Here is a 15,045-nt window from a genome sequence, read left to right on the forward strand (position 1 = left end):
CCGTGCCTTCCTGCCTCTCCAACCCCCTGGCTGCGCCTGTCCCTGTGCAGACAGGCAGGGGGCCCTCCGCTGGTGTAGACGCCTACCCTGGATGGATTTCTGGTCTTTCCCTTCCTCTCGACTCATCTCCCACCCTTGCCCCCAAGGTCTCCTCCTGCCTGCCGCCCTGGCCCAGACCCCCCAGCCCATGCTGATCTTTCCCACCGGAGGCATTGTCCTCTGCCCCGCTTGTGCTTCAGAGGCTGCCTCGTGTTTTTAATTCCTTCTTTACACATCCCTTCTGTCTCTGGCCACCTGAAGAGCAGCCCTTTGAGCCCAGGCTCTGAGCCCAGAGTGGGAGGGAACACTTGTCGAAGCAAGCGAGGCAGGCTGGCATCAAGCGGGCTGGACAGAGGGCCACTGTGGTGGCAGCACCCTCCCAGCTGGGAGGCCCTGAGGGAGTGGCAACAGCAGCCACTCTGGTCTCCTGCCCAGGAGGCCATATGCAACAGGCCAAGGTACAGCTGGAGGAGGCGGCAGGGGGCCTGAGGTCGGCCAGGAGGGGCTCTCTTTAGAGAGGACCCTCTGCCTTTGCAGAGGACTCTGCCCCCCGGTCTCCTTTCCCCCTCTTCAGGGTCAGCCCAGGGCCCATTCACAGATACAGGGGTGGCAAGGGGCAGGGACCAGCTTGAAGTCCATCTGATACGGAGGCCCATGCTCTCCTGCCAGCTGACCCCGCCCTCATCAAGGCTGCCCCCTCTGCCACTGGTGGGAAGAGACGCCATCTTTCTTGTTCCAGGTGGAGTGGCCCCAAGGAGCTGCCACAGCCAGGGGAAGGGTAGATAAAAGTGGTATGGAGGGCATGAGAAATGGCATTCTTTATTCATAAATAAAAACATAAAATTACCAGAAATAGTTTACATGGCCAAAAAGGGGCGTCAAAAATAAAATAAAACAAGGTTGTCAAAAGCAAAGCAAACCAAACAACAAGAAACAACCAAGAGAAGACTATGTACACATTCTTCTAAATGCCAGTCCCTCCAAAGCCTCGACTCGGGGTTCCAGCTCTGCCTGCAGACGCTGACCAACCACCCGAGAGGTGAAGGGAGCATCCAGATGCACAGGGTGTATGTCTCCTGCCATAGCAGCTCAGGCTCAGAACTCAGGACCCACAGCCCAGCCTGGCTTACCCCCGGGCATCCCTCTCATCCAAGAGAAGGTGCAGGACCCAGACGAGCAGGGGCGGGGAGCAGAGGCTCAGGGAGTGCTTCTGGGGAGAGGTGGCTCCCAGTCCCCACATTGCTAGTGCACCTGTGGGGGCGAGCGCGACCAGCAGGAATGACCCGAACAACACAGTGGCCAGAGGAGATCTCCATGGCGGCGCCCTGTGACAGTCTGGTCATTGCAAGGCCCCAAGGCAGAGTCCCATCTGTGGTGAGGTGGTGCTGAGTCCTGCTCTCTCTGTGCGGACAGCTGGACCATTTTCAGGCAAGCATCGTTCAGGGAGCAGAGCAGGTTGGTCTGACTGAGCAAGCAAGCGTGCCAGCAGGCATGTGCAGAGGGCAGGACAGAGAGCTCACGCTGGCGCTGGGCCAGGCCGCCTGCTCTGAGGCCCGTGCCGGCTGATCTCCCGGGTTCCTGCTCAGCTCCTGCTGTTCCGAGCCTGCTGGAGCAGCTGGATTTGGCACAGTCCAGGAACAGTAAGCATATTTTTCTACAGGGAAGGGAAGAAAAACCCCACGGTGGAGAGGTCGCTATGTTCCAGGACAGTGTTGCACTCTGGGGACACCATGGGTCACCCTGGGACCTTGGGCTGGTGGCAGGGAGGACCATCGTGGGTTGGCCTGGGGAGGGCTGCAGGTGCGGGGCACGGTCCCGTGGCAGGGAGCACAGGCTGTGCCACTCAGCACCTCCTCTCAGGGAGACCTGGAGGCCAGCATGGGGTTTGGGCTGCTCTCGGGAGGCAGAGGGACGGTGTCTCCAGCCTGGGAAGGGGCAGCAGCCCTTTCTCTCTCCTGTGGGGCAGTCTCACTGGGAAGAAGACCTCAAACAAAGGCACAGGCTGGTGGGAGTGGAGGGACTGAGGGCCATGGCGCAGGGAGTGGGGCGTCTTTGACTTGGGAGCTGCACTGTGCCCTGCGAGGGCACTGCCAAGGGCAGGGAGGGGCTCTTGGCCTGTTGAGCTCAGGTTTAAATCTAGCCTATGACTAAGAGCAATGGCTTAAAGTTTCAGAAAAGCTCCTGCGTCATGTGAAGGCAGCAGGACTGGCGGCTTAACCCCAGGGACGGAAAGGCTGAGCCAGCCACAGGGAAGGTGGCCCTGCCCTCAGCCCAGACTCAGGGAGGAATGTGCTGGGCCCTGGAGGGGAGAGCTAGGGGCAAGAAGAGAAGCAGCTCCCCTCCCCACCCTGGGGCCTGCAGGCCCCACGGTCTGGGAGGCAGCAGGGGTGTCAGGGTCCGACTGCTGAGGGCTCAGGCCTCCCCGCCCCTCTGTCTCCGGGAGCCCTCAGCAGGCAGGCATGAGGCCCAGGAATCCAGCAAGGGCTGGCTGTCCGACCAGCAGCAGCTGTGGCTAGAGTCAAAAATAGAACATGAAACAGACTGGCTGCCTGCTAGATCTGGCTTGCTTCTGAAAAGACAAGAAAGAAAAAAAAGAAGAAAGAAAGAAAATTCCCTGCAGCAAGCAACAGAGAAAGTGCCCCTTCCGTCTGTCTCTTGCCCCAGCGCTGCCGTCCTCAGAGGAGTCCCGCTCCCGAACGTCAGTCGGGCTCCTGGGGGCTGGAGGCCGACTGCGCCATGGACTCTCCCTGGGGCTCTTGCCTGCAGTCAGGGGCCCCTCCTGACCCCGAGGACTCTGGTCTGAAGCAGCACGGCAGACACCAAGGGGTGGGTGTGCCGCTGAACTGAGGGCAGGCAGAGCCGGGAAGGGCCCCCACCATCTCAGTGGACAGAACTTGTTCTGGATCTGACAAAGCCTTGATTCTTGGGAAGAAAAAGTTCAGAGTAGTTGCTGGGCAGCCTGGACCAGACAGGGAAACCCGGACCTCTAGCCCCATGAGGAAAGATCCAGAGGCGCTTCCTGGGACAACTGGAAAGCCACACCCTCCCTGTGTCACCAGCACCCACCCCAGGGCCTCAGTGTCTATGGCTTTAAGAAAGTGGTCACCGAGGTCAAAGGCCACCAGCCATCCAGAAGCTGCTCACCTCCAGGCAGTGGGGCCCAGCAGCATCTGGGCATTACTACCTCGCTTCTCGCTCTGACTCCCATGTGTCCTTGCTGAGTCTAGATGCTCCTGGGCTGCCCCAGCTTTCCCCTCTTCTCTGTGGCTTGCCGGGGTCAGGTCGGCTCTGACGATGCTAAGCCAGCTTCTCTACAGCCCACTCCAGCTCCTACACCCCGCAGCCAGAGGAAGAGCTCCGGTTAGGACCTGGTCCGGTTCCAAGGCTTCTGGTCACAAATGGTTTCTTTCTATCTCCAAGGCATCCCAACGTGTCCGGGGTAGAAAAGAGGTTGTGGGAAGAGAAGCGGAAGGGAACTTCTGTCCTGGGGTGGCCACTGCCTTCACGGCAGTCGCCACCATCCCTGGGTGAGAGTATCTCTAAGTATTTTGAACAAAGGCCAAGTTTTAGGGAGCCCTTAACCAAATGACAGAGATCCCCAGGCCCATCTCTTGGGAAAGCTAGAGGTCTGGCAGGCTGCAGGATGTAGGGGCGGGCAGGTGGGAAAGGGAGGGGAGGCCACATAGCAGCCCTACCCCTCCCGTCCCCTTGAGGGTCTCAGGTCTGTGCCTGGGGAGGCTTCTCTCAGAGAGGCCTGAGTGACTGTGCAGGGGAGATGGGGAGGGGAGCCCTCCTTGGCGGACTCAGCACCCTTGCCTCCAGGAGGCCCCTCAGATCTCAGTGGCTATGATGTCCTCATAGGGGATGTCAGCCCCTTCAAGATCTATCTCAAAAGGCTCGCCTGTGCCGTCGCCGCGGGCCAGCTGCTGCAGGGCCTTCTCCAGGCGCTGGTTCCGCTGGTACATCGCTAGGTAGCTCTGCTGCAGCTGCTTCTGGTACTGGATCACTTTCTCCTTCTCCTCCTTCCACACCAGCCGCTCGTGCTGGAAGCCTGAGGACATCTGGTCGTGGCCGTGCCGCTCCTCCTGCAGCTCTGCCCGCAGCCTTTCCAACTCGCGCTGCAGGGCGGGGATGTCCTCGCAGCAGGCGGGCCCAGCCCCCAGGCCTGGCCCCAGGGGCACACCGTCCCGCTGCAGGGCCTCCCGGGCCCTGAGCGCCCGCAGTGCCCGGAGCTCCTGCTCCAGCAGATTCACCTTCTCCCGCAGGAGCTCCGCCTCGCTCTTCCTGCGCTGAAGCTCATTCTCACACACCTCCAGCTCCAGGCCCTTGGTGCGCAGGGCGCCCTCCAGATCCTGTGTCTTCAGCTCCATGCCCTCCAGCTTGCCCCGGGTATCCTTCAGCTGCGCCTTCAGACTGAGGATCTCACTGGCCTTGGCGTTGACCTCTGTCTGGGACTCCTTCAGCTGCTGCTTCAGGAGAGAGATTTCGCCTGACTTCTGGCACACCTGCCGAGGGTTAGGGTGGGGAGAAGAGAGTGCCCAGAGGTGAGAGGCCTTCACATCTTAACTGCCTAAAAGAGTCAAGCTGGTCCTGACACGGTCCCTGGAGAGAGCCCCCAAGCAGGGTGGTCTGGGTGACCCATGAAGGCCAAGCCCCTCTTTCAAGCTCCTTTCGTTCTGTAGTTGGCTTGGTCTGTCCACATGCCTGCCTCACCCCCAGTTCAGAGTCTGAATCTCCATCTGGGCTCCGTGTAAATCAGTGATCAGCGGTCTAACTGCCTACTGCCGGTAGCCCCAGCATCCCACAGTTCACATCAATGGTATCGATTTCCATGCTGCCCGATTTCTGTCATCTGTGTTCATGCCCATAGCCTCTGACCGCCGCCCTGCACACACCCAGCTCTCCTGTCCTCGCCACAGGGGTAGGGGCCGTATTCACACACTCACTGCTGCACCCCAGTGACTAGCACCAGGCCTGGCTCAGACACAGGCTCTGTCTGCCAAATGAGGAGCTGCTGTCCCCCTGCCACTCCTCCACCATTTCTACTCCTATTCCCCATATAAAAGAAAATGCCAAAAGTGCTGAATCAGATCCATGTGTCTCTGGGGGCTTCGCCATTTGGGGTGGTCAGTGGCTCGAAAGAAGACCAGGGCCAGTCTGGCTGGCTGTGCCACAAGAGTGTTTCCTGCTGGCCTGTGGGAGGCTGGCCAGACTGAAGGCCAGGCCTGGGCCTCCACAGAACGGACCCTTAGAACAGGCGTGGAGCCACCTTAGTATCTTCTCACTTTCCCTCTCACGGTGGAACCCGCCATGCTCTCACGAACGACCTAGCGAGCATTGCACAGCCCCACCTCGATGCCTGGCTGGGACCAAGAAGGCCTTCCCGAGGCCAAGCCCGCATCTGTTTCATGGAAGGAACAGCACAGTCATGGCTGAGGGCTGGGCCTGGCTTTCAGTCCTGGCCTGACCACTCAGGACCCAGGGGACTTGGGTACAAGGTGGCAAGATGGTGGAGTAAGAATGTGGACTCGGAGACCAAATGGTCAGGATCAAATCCCAGCTCTCACACTTACTATGTGGTGACCTTGGGCAAGTCCTCTAACCAGCTGTTTGCCCTCATAGTCACCCTGTGCCTCAGGTTTCTTAACTGTAAATGAGGATTAGTAGCCTACATCATAGGGTTGTTATAACCATCAGATGAGAGAAAGTAGGGCCTGGCACTTAAGACACTCTATAAATGATTATAGATATGTTTGTAATATATTTATGTGTTATCATAAGTATTTAATTCAACTTATTGTTTTCCTACATAGCCTGACTGGACAACCTGGGACGAGGTCACAGCAACGTGCAGCTTAGTTCCAGACCGGACACACAAGGACGGATGCCTGGCGCCAGCACTAGCTTATGTCTCTGAGATGGCTGAGTGTCCCCAAGCCCTGGTGGAGAGGCAATTATGGGGGAGGCTCTGCTGTGCCAGCGTCCATGAGGAGGAGGAAAGGTCTTCCTCCACAGTGAACATTCTGGGAACCTGGCAAACAGAGTGACTCTCCCTTCTCACCTGTCCAGCCCCACCCTCGCCCCTTCCATAGAAAGGATCCTTCTCCTCTACTCCTACTGTCGCTGTCACTCTAATTTCCCGGTCAGGTACGGGAAGCCCCAGAGCAAATGGTGGCTGTGCTGCTGAGGGGTGTCCCGCCACCTGGGTGGTGCTGGTCTAACCGGACTCAGCGAGCCCTCATGCCCTTCCCAGGTCGGAGTCTCTGCCAGGGTGAGTGTCAGAGCTGCCCACGTGTGCCCTCCCTGCCCCGCACCACCGCCCGGGGCCCCGCAGGGGAGGAAAGCTACTTCTACTGAGCAGGATGTGGGGGTGAAGCAGGTTCTCCAGCAAGGCCAGGTCCAGAAGCCTCCTGTCCACGTGTGTCTGAGTGTGTGTGTGAGCCCTTTTCTTCCTCTTCTGTTTCCATCTCAGCCTACCAAAGAGCCTCATTTACACTTCCGTGAGGAGCCGCCAATTCTGCACTGAGACCCGCCACAAATGGGATCATTCTTACTGGTGGGTGGGTCCCTTCCCTTAAGAGCAACAAATAAATCCTGCACTCTCTTGAGGGCTCTGGGACCAGCATGAACTCCTCGGGCGTGGCTTGCACTTCCTTTGAGCCTCCTGGAAGCAGAGGAAGTGAGTCAGCCCTCACATAGCCCGGGGAGGCCCCGGTGCTCTTGGTTCCAGCTTCCCGGTCAACCATGTGGCTGGTAAATTCAATTCTGGAAGTGAATTCCACTAGGCACAAGGTGGGGAGAGTAGGAAGCTCAGACTGAGGCACCCCAACATGCTCTCCCGGGAGCCCCTTCCCAGCTGGCGCTGTAGCCCAGTCTGCTGGGCAGTTTGGGTTCACACCCCCTTGGCCAGAACGCGGAGGAGAGGAGGGGACCAGCACACCACCTCACCACCCCAGCCCATGCCCTCACCTCCCACTGCGTCTCTTCCAGCGTGGGGGCGAAGCTGGTCTTCTCCTTCTCGTAGGACCTGAGCTTGGTCTCCAGCAGGTCCTGCTCCTTCATGAGGCTCTCAAGCTCCTGCCGAAGCTGCCGCTTCTCCTGCTGGAGCTGGAGCACCTGCAGCTGCAGCACCTGCTGTGTGCGCTGGCTCTTCTGCGAGGCCCGCTTTGCCCTGCTGCCGCCCCTCTGCTCCAGGACCTCCAGCCGGTCCTCGGAGGTCTGGCTGCAGGCCAGCTCCTTCTCCCCGAAGCTGTGCTGCAGCTTCTGGAGCTCACCCTCCCTCTCCAGCAGCTTCTGCTCGAGCTCCTGGATGGTGCACTCGTCTGTGGCGATGGGGGAGCGGACACACGAGGAGCCCTTGTCCACCTTGCTCGAGTGGGCCAGCTTACTTCCCCCATCGGAGAAAGACAGTGTCTTCAGGCTCACCATGTTGCTGTCCTGGAGGATGACGCCCTGGGTGATGTTGTGGGCTGAGCCCCCAAAACGGCTGGTGGGCCCCATGGGTGTGACCAGCGGGTCCAGCTGGTAACTGCTGCTGGTGCTGTGTGTGGGCAGGCTGGACATGGAGTTCCGGCCGGAGTCAGAGAGCGCCCCAGAGCACAGGCCAGGCTTCAGCTCCTGCTCCTTGGGCTTATCTGGAGGGGTGGGGTGCAGCTGGTGGCTGGCTCCCTCAGGGGAGGAGTGGAGGATGGCTCCTGACCGCGGCAGCACTGGCTTGAATGCCGTGGGCCTTGTCGCACCCTTCTCTGAGCCCTGGGGAGGAAAAGAACCACACTGACCCCGTGTCTCCCCCCACACTCCTCCCGTCTCTCCCTCCCCCACCAGGTAGTAGGTGTGCCTCCACGCGGCACCCTTCTTGGTCAGGGCCACAGGAGAATCTCTCTCTATGCCTGGGGCTGCCCTACTGGTCACCAGGGCACTCTGTTCATGAAACACTGGCCTGTCGCCAGCACGTCCCAGCCCTCACGAGACAGGAGCAGCATGTTTAGGTTCGCTAGTTAAGATCCCAGGCCAGGGCTCTGGCTCTGAGTCTCTGTGTGGGGCAGGCACAGGCAGTAGGCTGGACGAGCGTGGTGTCCTTGTACTTTTTTTTTTGAGGAAGATTAGCCCTGAGCTAACTACTGCCAATCCTCCCCTTTCTGCTGAGGAAGACTGGCCCTGAGCTAACATCCATGCCCATCTTCCTCTATTTTATACGTAGGACGCCTACCACAGCATGGCTTTTGCCAAGCAGTGCCATGTCCATACCCGGGATTTGAACCGGTGAACCCCGGGACACCAAAGCAGAATGTGCACTTAACCGCTGTGCCACCGGACCGGCCCCGTGGTGTCCTTGTAGAAGTCAGTCCCTTCTCCATCTTCACTGCCCCTTCCAGTAGGCCTGACCGTGGCCTCCTCGAAGGGTTGGGCGGATCACTTAAAGTAACAATCCTTTTCTGAAAACTGTTATTTTCATTGGTAGGGCACTTTGCAGTGTACAAGCCCTTACGTTTGAAAAGCCCCAGGCAGACGCCCAGGACCGTTTCCTCATGCACCAAAGCCATGGCTTCATTCCCCGGGGGTGGGCGCAGGGCACTCAACAGGAACATTGTTTTTAGCGTGCGCTGGTGGGACCCATGGGGGCCTGAACGGCATGAGGGCTGGGTTTCTGGCTATGTAGGACTCTTTTCCCTCATTCCTGCTACAGTGACAATGATAACAAACTCATAGCCCACATCCAGCCAAAGACACTTCCAGGCCCAGCTTGAGCGAGGAGTGCGGCGCCAGCAGAGCAAGTGAGGGAAGGTGCGCCTCCATGAGTCCACGGCGGGAGGGGCTGTGGCCCGCCCCCAGCAGACTCCACTGCTCTCCCAGACAAGGACGGAGCTGCCTCTCCTTCCCACGGGGCACCATGCGCTTGGAAGTGTGCTGCTGGCCCTGCCACAACCATCCAGAGTCACACCCAGTGAGCTCAGACAGGCTGTCGCTTCCCTTTGCTCCTGGCTGAAGGGCTCACCCAGACTTCTGGGTTAGGGGGCCGACCACGGCTTCAGTCTCCTCCTCCAGCCTTTGGTCTCTTGGTGTGGCTGGGCACCTCTGCCCTCACGCGCCCCTCTGGCCTCTTGGAGATCTAAACATTTAGATCACCGCCACCACAGCCCCAACCCGCTACCCCGCTCTCCACTCCCATTTTGCTCTCTCCTGCCTTTCCAACCCACCCACCCTGACCAGAGACCCCCACTTACCATTTCTAGCTGATTGCAGAAGGGCATGAGCTTGGGTGGGGTGGATGGGCCAAAGTCCACCCCAGCCTGGCCCCCTGTGTCCCCACTGGACAGTGCGGTGTAATCTGGGCAGTGTGAGCCCCGGGCCTTCTGGCTGACCTTGATGTAGAAGAAGTCCTCACTCTTCCCCATCTTGGAGCTGGACTTGCCACGACCCGAGTCCTGAGAGAAGCCAAATCTCAGCAGCCCGTCTGAACACCGGTTGAGTTTCTTGAGGTGGGACGACTTACGCAGCTTATACTGTGAAGCCCGGCAGTGCTTGCTGTGGAAGCTGTGCCCGGAGATGAGGCTACTGACGCTGCCCATGGTGACTCAGGGCCAAGGACGGGCAGGGCAGGGCGGGCACCTGGTGTGGCTGTGGCAGCAAGGGGCAGTCCTGGCCCACAAGGAGACTGCAGTCATAGCAAAAGCCTCTCGGAGCCGGGAGGGCCGCAGACCTGGAGGGAGACATGAGGCAGAGGGAGCCGGGGTCGGGGCCAGCCACACACAGCCCTCGGTGGCGACTCCAGCAGGAGTCATTCTGAGGGTTAGGTCTGGGCAGGAGGGAACTAGGTGCTTCTCTCACCGGAAGCTCAGCCGTGTCTTTGTCAGTGGGCTCTCCACATGGTTCCTTCATCTGCCAGTTCAAACCAACACTCCCTGAGCGCCTACTTCGTTCGGGCAAGGCTCTGCTCCGCGCACTGGGAGACAGCCGTGACTACAGCAGGCACAGTCCCCACTTTCACGGGGCTGGTGTTTAGTGTGGTGTGGACAGGCCATACACAGATCGGGGTGTACCACCTCAAGTGACACGTGTGCAGTAGGCACAGACAAGGCAGAGTGAGTAGGACAGAATTCTGGAAGGTGGCTATTTTAGACAGAGAGTCCAAGGGAGGCCTCTCTGTGGTGGTATCATTTGAACAGACCCCAGGAAAACGAGGGAGCAAGCCAAGTGGAAATCTGGGGGGAGAGAAGCAGCTCAAAGTGCAAAAGCTCTGAGTCCCTGCTGTGGAGTGTGCTTGGCATGCAGGAGACCGGCAAGCAGACAAGTCTGGCTGGAGAACAGTGAGCAGTGAGGGTGCAGGAGAGACAGGCACTGGGCAACGCAGAGCCTGGCCAGCCATAAAGGGTTTTGACTTTTACTCTGATTGCGATGAGGAGCCCCCGATGGGTTTAAGCAGCCAACAGCTTGGTCTGACTTAGGCTGTGGAGGGTCACTCTGGCTGTAGGACAGAAGTGGTGGGCCAGTTACGTTAGGTGAATGGCCAGCGTGGCTGGGCCAAGGTAGTAGCTATGGGCGACACTGTAGATGTAATTTGAAGGTCAAGTTAATAAGACTCATTAAAAGATTGGATGCAGGGAGTGAGAGAAAGAGAGGAGTCAAGGAGGACTCCGATGTTTTTGTCCAAGCAACTAGAAGAAGAAAGTTGTCATCTATTGAGATGCAAAAGACCGCAAAAGGAGGCAGTTTAGGATGAGGGGCTGGAAAATAGGAGTTTGGTTTAAGACATTAAGTCTGCAAAGCCTATTAGACAGTCAATGAGTGATGTGGAGTTGGCAGTTGGAGGCGCAGGGGCTGTAGGAGCCGCAGACCCCAAGTGAAAGTCATCTGTGCAGAGAGACAGCTCTGAGACTGGATGAGGCCACCAGGCAGCAAAAGCAGGAAGACAGAGAATCCTGAAGACTGGCTCCTGGAGGTCAGGAGGGGGAGGAATGAGGAGGGGAAGCTGAGAAGGCTCCGCCAGTGATGTGAGGGACCCGAGAAAGGCACGTTAAGAGACTGCTTCATAAGGATGGTGTCAAGTGCTGCTGAAGTAATATGATGCCTGAGAACTGGCCAACGGATTTGGCCAAGTGGAGGACATCAGTGACCTCGACAAGAGCAGTTTTGGTGGAGTGGTGGGAAGAAAGGCCTGATTGGAGAGGGTTCAAGAGAGAAAGAGGGAGGAAATAACTGTACCCTTGAATGCCAAGAAGTCCATGATAGACTTGGCCTGGATTCCCAGTCACGCCACCTGCCAGCTGTGACATGTGAGGTAAACTCTCACATCTTTAATCTTCAGTTTCACAAACTAATTCTAGGACACAGTTAAAATTGTTTTAAAAAGTAATCGGAATGCATCTTATAAGTGACGCTGAAAACACTAATGGCCTTGCCAGTCCCCAGCAAGAGGCATACACAGGATGCCAATGCCCGCACACTCGCAGACACACACAAATCTCTAAGCACAGAGCACATGATGTCCAAAAGCAGGAAGGCTGTGTGCTCATCACGCGCTGTGAAGGAGTGTTTCTCAGTTAGTCAAAAGACAGAGGACCCAATCAAGGATGAAAGAACAAGTTTAATAATGAAAGAGAAAATGCAGAAGGAACCTCGCATTCTTTATTCTGCTTTAAATTACACTGTTGATCCTACAGGGGTCAAAGCAGTTCCAGGTGGGTTATGAAGAGCCGGACGCACACAATGAAGGGAGCCAGAGACTTCAGACTGAACGTTAAGGCTTGGCTTCAAACTGGCATTGTTATCCTGAAGAATATTCTATATTCCATTAATAAAAGCACAATACAACAAAACATCATTGTGCAAGTTTAGTGTATGTTTTTCTATGAAAAGCTGTTTATTAAACTAACTGTTATTTTAGCTGTTTATTTTAACAATTTATTCAACGATGACCTCTTAGAATCAAGGATGGATATGAGAAGTTCATTAGACACACTGTAAGCTGACAGGGCTGGTACATTTACTGACTGCCTCGTACATAGGAGGCACTCCGTAAGTGGCAAGCGTTTTTGCTGGTATCTGTATGTTATTGTCACTGTGCTCTCCAGCACTCGTCATCCCTGCTGGCTTCAGTGGTGACGTCTCATGGTCCAGGACTAGCTCTCTCCCTTCCACACGTGCCTTCCCGCCCCCAGCCCTGACAGCACTGCTTCCGAGAGTGGAGCTCCTCTGCTGAGTTGACAGCTGACAATGACAAATGTAGTTTTCATCCCCCAGGTCATCCATCTTTTGCTGAGCTGAGGCCTCCAGGTCCTCTGAGGCAAAATTCTACTCTTGTCCATATGTAGGGAAGCTATTTTTGGCCAAAAGATTCTCCTGCACTCTGCACATTACACCAGTTGGACAAGTGGCAACTTACCTTTTGCCCATCCAGTATAGACAGTGTTGTAGAGACAAGACCATTGGCTATGGCATCAGACAGATTTGGATTTGAACATTAACCTCTCTGGGGTTTCTTTGCTCACAAAATGGAAATAATAACTATTTCTGAGGACCAATGTGAGGATGCAGCAAACTAAAAGAAGTGCAATGCCTGGCACATACTAGGTGCCCTCCTGACGCGTGGCTGATCAGCAGAAGGACATGAGGAGGGCGGTGCCCTCAAGTAGTGCATCACAGGGTTGGAGTGTAGCTATAATCCAGGGCAGACATGCTAAATGCATCTGTGTGCAGCTCTCCTGCTCAACCACCACCTCCTCTCGCCTGGACCTCGAAACAGCCTCCAAATTTGTTTTTTCCCAATCTGTTCATCCTAAGCATCTGCAGTGCCACACTGGTCATACTGTCTGGCGAAAACCCTTCAAGGCTTCTCATTGTTCTAAAAGCAAAGCAGACTCCTGACCAAGTCCTGCAGGCCCCAGGCAGGCCCTGGCTTTGCCCACTGCTCCAGTCTCCTCTCACCCCATTCTGTCTTTGCTCATAGCCACAATCATAGCCACACTCATTTCTTTTCTGTTGGGTGAACACACCAAGCCTTTCCCACTGAGGAGCCTGGCAGCTGCTGTTGCCTCTGCCCTTAGCCATTCCGCAGATGGCTCCTTCTCACCTCTGAGTTCCCACCTCCACAGCGGCTTTCTCTGGTTCCCCTGGAAAAGTCCACCTCTCCGTCATTCTGTTATTCCAACCTGTTTATTTCCTTCAGAACACTTGCTTTAACCTGTAATAATCTTTTTTAAAACTTTGTCTGTTGTGTGTATCTCCACCAGAATATAAGCTCTTTGAGAGCACAAACTTGGATCTATAGCTCCTAGAACAGAAAGGAAAATGAGGCCTAGACTCAGAGAGGGCAGATGACTTGACCGTTGTCTCTCAACTGGCCAGTGACCAAGGTGGGATCGGAATCCAGACCCAAATGCCATGCTCTCCACGCTGCAGCACGCTGCTGGGGACTGTGCGTGAGGCTCCGAGACGTTACGGGTCCTATCCCGGATGGCCATGTGAGCTTCCAGGACTGGCAGAGAGAAAGCCTGGAGGAGAGACACAGGGCCAGGGTCTCCAGCCATAGCTTCATTGCCCTTCCCGGAGATGACGACAAGGTTTCAGGAACAGCGGAGCTCCTTTGTTCACCCGAGCAGAGGCCTGGATGACTTGTGATGCACAAAGAAGAGGAGAAATGATACCAGGGAGCAAAGGAAAAGCTGAAGGATGGAGGCTCGGGTCCTCTGAGTGCATTCCTGTCCCCAGGCCCCAGATCCCCTGCTTTCCACTCCCCAGGTCTTGACACAGAGGAGCTCTCAAGTTTGAGATTATCCCCAGATCCACTTGAAGCTACGCGAATTACCTGTAAGTGTCTACACTTGTTCCATTTTCAACTTGGAGAGAGCATCACAGAAAACGTGGCTGTGATCCATCCTAGGTCCTAACCCTAGTCTTCCCAGCCACCCCTGAGAGACCTGCCGTCTCTGCCCTCAGGATGGACAAGGGGAAACAAATCCCCACTGGCCCGAGTGCGCACTTAGGGTGGAAATAAGCAGTCACATAGATCTTGGAGATCCTTGGAGGGGGAAAGGAGGATTGGAGAGGAGACAGTAAAGGAACCCTAGGACCTCCGCCGAGTATGTCATAGTAACCTTCTTCTGCATGACCTTTCCCACCAGCTGTCTTCTCTTTTCTTCTAGGCTGTTCTTCTCTTTTCCTCTCTTCTCATAGGACCTCCAGTCTAATTCTTGCTGGATTTCTTCTGTAAAGTCAGTAGGAGGTCACGGAGCCCCAAGACAAATAATTCTCTCCCCCAAACTGTCAATAGGGCCGAGGCTGAGAAACCTGGTTTTAGAGGAACAGAAGAGAGTATGAATTTAGAACCTCAGTTCTGCCACTGACTCAGTATGTCTTTGAGCAAGTAACTTAAGCTCTCTATGCCTCAGTTTCCTCACTTGTAAAATGGAGGTGCCCAGGCCTGTCCTGGCACAAGACTCCACTACAAACACGAAAGGAAGTGAGAGCGTAGAAAGTCTGCAGAGAAGCCCGGTGCTGGTTGTCATTAGTGCGTTCCTCATGATTCTCCAGAACCTTCTCTGAGATACTCAGTCACGCAGCAGATGCTCTATCTGAGAAGCGCCCCAGGCTGCACTCCCAGAACAGAACCCAGCCTCCGAAACGCCGCTCACCCCACAACTCCCCTGAGCCTGGGAGCAGACAGAGACTGGGTGCCAGTCGGAATTCTCCCCTCTGTCGGTGCAGAGCCTCAAGCCCTCTCTGAGCTCAGTTTCCAACCACCACATGAGGGGCTGGACTCATTTCAGTTCTTCTTGAGACCTCTTGAAAATTTAATGAGAGCTATCAACCCCCTCCTCACAAAACTGTCCCATTTTGGCTATGACTTCTCAGGGTTCCTGGACCCTCAGTGCCCCTCTACGGCCCAGTGCACAAACATTAACATATCCTGCTCTGGAGGATCAAGTGTGAGCTTTGGAGCTCCAGGGAGGAACAAATAATTGTCTTAGATTATTGACAACTAATGACTCCCTACTTCCCTTCAGGGAC

General features: G+C 56.1%; 1 protein-coding gene and 1 long non-coding RNA gene across 3 annotated transcripts in view; one reads left to right on the top strand and one right to left on the bottom strand.

The window, feature by feature from the left end:
• Positions 1-839: 839 nt before the first annotated feature.
• Positions 840-15,045, bottom strand: part of LZTS1 (leucine zipper tumor suppressor 1) — a 50,301-nt gene continuing 36,095 nt past the window's right edge. The window contains exons 1-4 of one of the 2 annotated variants that reach the window (XR_011536317.1): positions 9,264-9,608; positions 7,009-7,791; positions 3,184-4,544; positions 840-1,693 (exon numbers count right to left, since the gene is read on the bottom strand). Coding sequence is in view for 1 of the 2 variants with exons in the window: in XM_070606635.1 (XP_070462736.1) it covers positions 3,870-4,544; positions 7,009-7,791; positions 9,264-9,608 (1,803 nt within the window). In the remaining variant the exon portion in view is untranslated. Of the gene's footprint in view, positions 4,545-7,008; positions 7,792-9,263; positions 9,740-15,045 lie in introns of those variants that run through there. The other variant, XM_070606635.1, reaches the window with a different exon arrangement.
• LOC139081195 (uncharacterized) lies at positions 1,560-11,855 on the top strand. Its single transcript, XR_011536318.1, has 4 exons — positions 1,560-1,679; positions 4,305-4,583; positions 5,853-6,310; positions 6,512-11,855. It is a non-coding gene; the product is annotated as an uncharacterized lncRNA (long non-coding RNA).

This window comes from Equus przewalskii, chromosome 2, assembly GCF_037783145.1.
Source record: "Equus przewalskii isolate Varuska chromosome 2, EquPr2, whole genome shotgun sequence".
Lineage (NCBI taxonomy): Eukaryota > Metazoa > Chordata > Mammalia > Perissodactyla > Equidae > Equus > Equus przewalskii.